Below are 5,475 nucleotides of genomic sequence, written 5' to 3' on the forward strand. Positions count from 1 at the left end.
GCCGTCATAAGAAAACTTACGTTAAAAATAACATGCACACGATTTTTTTTCTCAATAGAAGTAAATTCCAAAGTGAACGTTTCTAGTAGAGAAGTAGAAGAGAACAGAAGCAGCGTATTACTTCATTACAAATCTACGGATGCACATACGCACATAATAGAGAAAAATGAAACAATTGTGGACGACTTGCTCCGAAACACCACCGAGTGGGGAACACTTCTCAAAAATAACCTGCAGTTGTTTCCTTCAAAATTCCTACATGCTCGAAATGTACATGCATCAAGGTATATTTGTAGAAAATTTCACGAAAAAAATATTCATTTTTCTGAAAGTTATGACCTTCCAAAAATCGGGTGGGTACAACTCTGTAGTTATGCCCATCCTTAAAGTTATCAACCTACAGAATTTCTGTCTAAACATCAACTGCACTAACCTCAGTTCTTTGGAAAAACCTATGGTAAAAAAAAGCATTGAACTTCAACACTTTAAGCACTGTTAACTATGAAGACTCTCAGAAATACCTAATTTAATGTAACTACATAGCATTTAGTTTCACTGATGTACAACTTTTTGAGTAACTAAAACATGAAATTGGAATAATTGGATTCAAATTAAGTTCCATAATTAAATCCTGTATTTACTTATTTATGGCATTCTAATATACTTATTAATTATCATTACTACAATAGAATTAGGTCATTAATTTTTTTAAAAGGAATTCACTAGAGTTGCTTTGCAAGGATTTTCACTAAGGCACAATATTTTGAATATTTTGTTTATATTGTTTATCTATTAACTATTGATTTGCTCTCTTCAGATATTGTGTGTCATATTTCATTCTTAGATCTGTGAAGTTTTTTATTGACAATCTGACTTAATATATTTCAATTATTTGTCAGGATAGCTAGCCTGTATTATTGTCTTTTTACTTGTTATCTGAATGCACTCCACTCCAAACTTACTGATTGTATTGCAAAAATATTATTTAATAAATCATCCCAACAAAGTACATTGTGTGTGTAAATATGTTTTCATTAAATATTTAATAAACGCTTATTATATTTTATAAACAAAAACTATAAGTGTTTAAAGAATATTTATCTAAATGTTTCTAGTACCTCTTGATGCTATTTTAGTCAGTACATACTCAAAATTTTTTCTAATACACACACACACACACACACACACACACACACACACACACACACACACACACACACACACACACACACACACACTCTTCCCCCTCTCTCTCTTACTTTTCATTATAACAAGTTAGGACTGAATTCAGAGACTGATTGAACTTACAAATGAGTTTACTGATAGGTTTTCATTAGTACTACTATATCAAATGATTTCTATGATGTTTTGTTGGCTTCCATAGTGGATATATGCCTGTAATAGAAACCATTATCCACAGTGCCAGATTTCCATTTTTGTTCTATACACATTATGTTATACACAACTTGGTTGTTATTTCACCAATCAGAGTTATCTAATATTTTTCAGTTTTTATTATCAGAAGAAATACTGTTTAATATTTGAAAATCATTCTACAAATACATAAGTTGTTGTAGATACAATTCTTCTGTTCATCCATTTTTCTCAGATTTTACACAGGTGAAATTAGTCTTAAAATCTGTTCTGATATTGGTTTCAAATTTTGGCACAAGGCCAGCAAAAAAATTTGTTCTAATATTGAAAACAAAAATCCAAATCATTGACTATTGGACTATGCCTAAATTTTGAATCTTACCATGATGCCATGACCTGAAGAAATTCTATAAATGTTCATGATTTCTTCATGGTCAAAGCTATAATTTGTTTTGGAATTAAATTCCATAAAATAAGAAATATATTTCTATATTTTTTTAAATCTCAATTTTTACTTTCCATAAGGCTCTCAGATCAACTCATAGACAAATTATGATGTAATAATTTGAGAAAACTTGGGATAGTGATTGAAAAAAAACATCACTTTCCTTTTCCTATCTTGGTAGAATTAAGTAAAAGATTATTAACAGATACGGCACTTTGTTCATTATATTTTAATTAACTTCAGTGTAAGTAGTGACATGAAAATGTAACTTAATAAGGATAAGATTTCGAAAACAGCTCATTTAGTATCCACTTTGGAAATTAAGGAAAATGATGTAAGAATAACATAAAATGAAAGTCTGAAAATGATATTCAACTCATAAAAGAATGACATAATATTTCTTAATGTTTATTTTTATTCTGGCTTCTTATTAATTATGTCAAACAGTGAGAACCAAGTTAGCTAAACTTGAAACTGAGCCAGAATGTTTTAAAATATGAAATTTGAAAATTGACAACCAAGGTCCTTGCCAGTAGCATGTAAAAAGCACCATTTGAGCGTGATCGTTACCAGCATCACCTTACTGGCACATGAACAAAACATTCAAGCAAGGTCGTTGCTAGTGCCGCTGGACTGACTCCTGTGCAGGTGGCACGTAAAAAACACCATTTGAGCGTGGCCATTGCTAGTACTGCCTGACTGCCCCTCATGCCGGTGGCATGTAAAAGCACCCACTACACTCTCAGAGTGGTTGGCGTTAGGAAGGGCATCCAGCTGTAGAAACTCTGCCAGATCAGATTGGAGCCTGGTGCAGCCATCTGGTTCGCCAGACCTCAGTCAAATCGTCCAACCCATGCCAGTATGGAAAGCGGACGTTAAACGATGATGATGATGATGAAGGTCTTTACTTCACTAGAGTGAAGTAAAGACCTTGTTTGTTTGTTTTTCCAAGTCTTCACTTTATTAACTTATTCTTGTTATTTAAAAAAACTAATTAGAAAGCAAAAGACATTTTGTCTTTAACTATACATAATGTGTAAATCATTTCTTAGAATATTAATTATTGAACCTGAACAAGAAACCTAGAATAAATCCAAAATAAAGTGCTATTTTAACTGACCATAAATCATTCATGGGAATAGTTAGACCATATTAGTTTATATATCCAGGTATTTCAGCTTATATAGTTGATCCAGGTATTTCAGCTTATATAGTTGATCTTATAGGAATCATTTGTTAAATGAATTAGTCCAAGACCTGTATTATTTAAACTTACACACACACACGCACACACACACACACACACACACACACACACACACACACGCGAAAGCACTAATTTGGAATAGATAAAAACATAACAACATCCCCTCTGACAGGACTTATCCATCTTTTGCTTGCTAGGCTACTGCATTACCAATTACAGTACAGAGATTGCTATTAGATGCAAGGGATAATGATTAAAATCCTGTTGAAGGGCCTATTGTTCATTTTTTTTTTGTTACATATTAGTATTATTAAATCTAAAATTAAAATTTTAACTGTTAATATACACACATTACATACATATATATGAAAGAATGGATTTAGGAACAAAAAACATGGAGGAAAATTGGATTGTTCAAATAATCCAAATTTCATTGGTCAGTTAATAAGTTATGGGACTGGCTGGCAGGTGGTAGGATAATTGTAAAAATGGTTACTTTACTTGTCACCCTACTACCCATCAACAGCATGCCAAACCCACATTGCCATACACTTTATGACCTGACCAAGCCAATCAATGAAATTCGAATGATTCAGACAATTCACTATGCTCCAGTATTACAAACAAATTCTAATAACACTAACCAACTTCCAAGTATTTTTCTCCTATTTAGGCATCTAAACTACATATATAATTAGTCAGAAAACAGAGCACCTCTAAAAGAGTGATTAAGTGGTTATACTTTTATATTGTTGAGTAGTATATTCCTGGTTATGGTATATTTCTGGTTAGAATGTTACTGATAGCACTTGGTAATATTGACTACTCTTCAGATATGCTATCCAGAAGTGCATAGCCTCTTTTATGTAGGAGGTAAACATAGTCCTGGCTTGCTTGGTAATAATAAAAATCTAAACAAAATGAAGTGATGAAAAGTTATAACATTTTCCAAGAAGGAAAGAAGAATTGCCTCCTATGGAACATTGTCAGTTGTGTGTGTATGTGTACAAGTTTTCCATTCTCTTGGCTGAAAAAGGAACAACCATGTTGCCAAAATGAACCTTCTATTACAAGGACAATAACAAAATATTTCACTTTTTTTAGTTCAGGAAGGCACCTGGATTGTATAAATTTTTTTAAATGATTCTTCTCTTGGCCAAGCAAACATTGCAAAATCCACATGGCCAATGCTGCCCCAGCTCTTTCTTGTTGATTTTGCATGATGTTCTTTCTTCTTTCAATTGCTTTATATAACTAGCTAATATTGTAATATCGTGTCTCCCTTAGATTCTAAAAGAGTGATTATTTATCTTGGCCTCATGATAGGAAATAAATTCCTTTTGGCAGTGTGGTAGTCCCCTCCCTGCCTTTTTTTGGGGTTGTGGGGGGACTAAAGAACAGAAAATATGTACACATGCAAAGCTGATGCCCTTCAGCCACAACTAACAGCAACCCATGGGATGCAACTCATCTTTTTCTTCCTGGAAAATGTTATAATTTATCATTTTTGCTTTTGTTCTGCTTTTTATCATCATCAAGCCAACAAGGATTGTATATTTACCCACTGTATAAAAGAGGTTATGCCCTTTCAGCTATTATGTCCGAAGAGTTGTCAATATTGCCAAGTGCAATGGTTAGTGTGAAATAATTGGTAATATTCTGAGTGGTTATATGTTGTAACCAGGAATATACTGCTTGACAATACATATACACACACACATACACACACACACGCACACACACACACACACACACACACACACACACACACACATATTTTCATTCTCCATCCCAAATATTCCTGTTTAAAAATATATTAATTTATAAGATTTATTTAAAATGATCACCAAACGTAAATGGAAAGCATTCAGATAACATCAAGTAATTATATTTTTACTGAATGACCTTTGTTGTAACAAACGTACACAACACATTGTACTATATATATATATATGTATTTGTATGTATGTCATATTTTTTGCAGTCACCAACCATGTTTGATTTATTTCATTGGTTTGGCTGCTAATTCTCATATCTGATTCATAAATATTGTTCTTGTGTATTTTTTCTGTTAATTTATCTCTCTTTCTCCCTTTCTGTCTTTTCTTTCTTTTCCTCTCTTTCTATATCTCTCTCTTGTTTTAACAACCACTAACCTTTTACTTACCAGTTATGAAGGGTCCCTCATAAATGTAACTATTAGAACACAAGACTAGATATGATTTTGATTTCAGATTTGGACATGGCTGTTTCATGCACTGTTTGGAGTGTTTGTATCAGGTAGGATTTCTTCTAGTACCACAGCTAGCTACCTACTACTACTAATACTACCACTAAAGTTACTCTTACAACTCTTATTTTGTAATGTTACCACACAATGTATATATGTGTATATATCATATGTGTGTGTCTATATATATATATATATATATATATATATATATATATT

The 5,475-nt window shown here is 32.3% G+C and overlaps 1 protein-coding gene across 1 annotated transcript in view; it reads left to right on the plus strand.

Moving 5' to 3' along the window:
* Positions 1-5,475, plus strand: part of LOC106870608 (haloacid dehalogenase-like hydrolase domain-containing 5) — a 53,193-nt gene that overhangs the window by 27,452 nt on the left and 20,266 nt on the right. Inside the window, exon 6 of the mRNA XM_014916741.2 lies at positions 5,261-5,306. Coding sequence (XP_014772227.1) covers positions 5,261-5,306 — 46 coding nt within the window. The remainder of the gene's footprint in view (positions 1-5,260; positions 5,307-5,475) is intronic.

The sequence above is a fragment of the Octopus bimaculoides genome, chromosome 11 (assembly GCF_001194135.2).
Source record: "Octopus bimaculoides isolate UCB-OBI-ISO-001 chromosome 11, ASM119413v2, whole genome shotgun sequence".
NCBI lineage: Eukaryota > Metazoa > Mollusca > Cephalopoda > Octopoda > Octopodidae > Octopus > Octopus bimaculoides.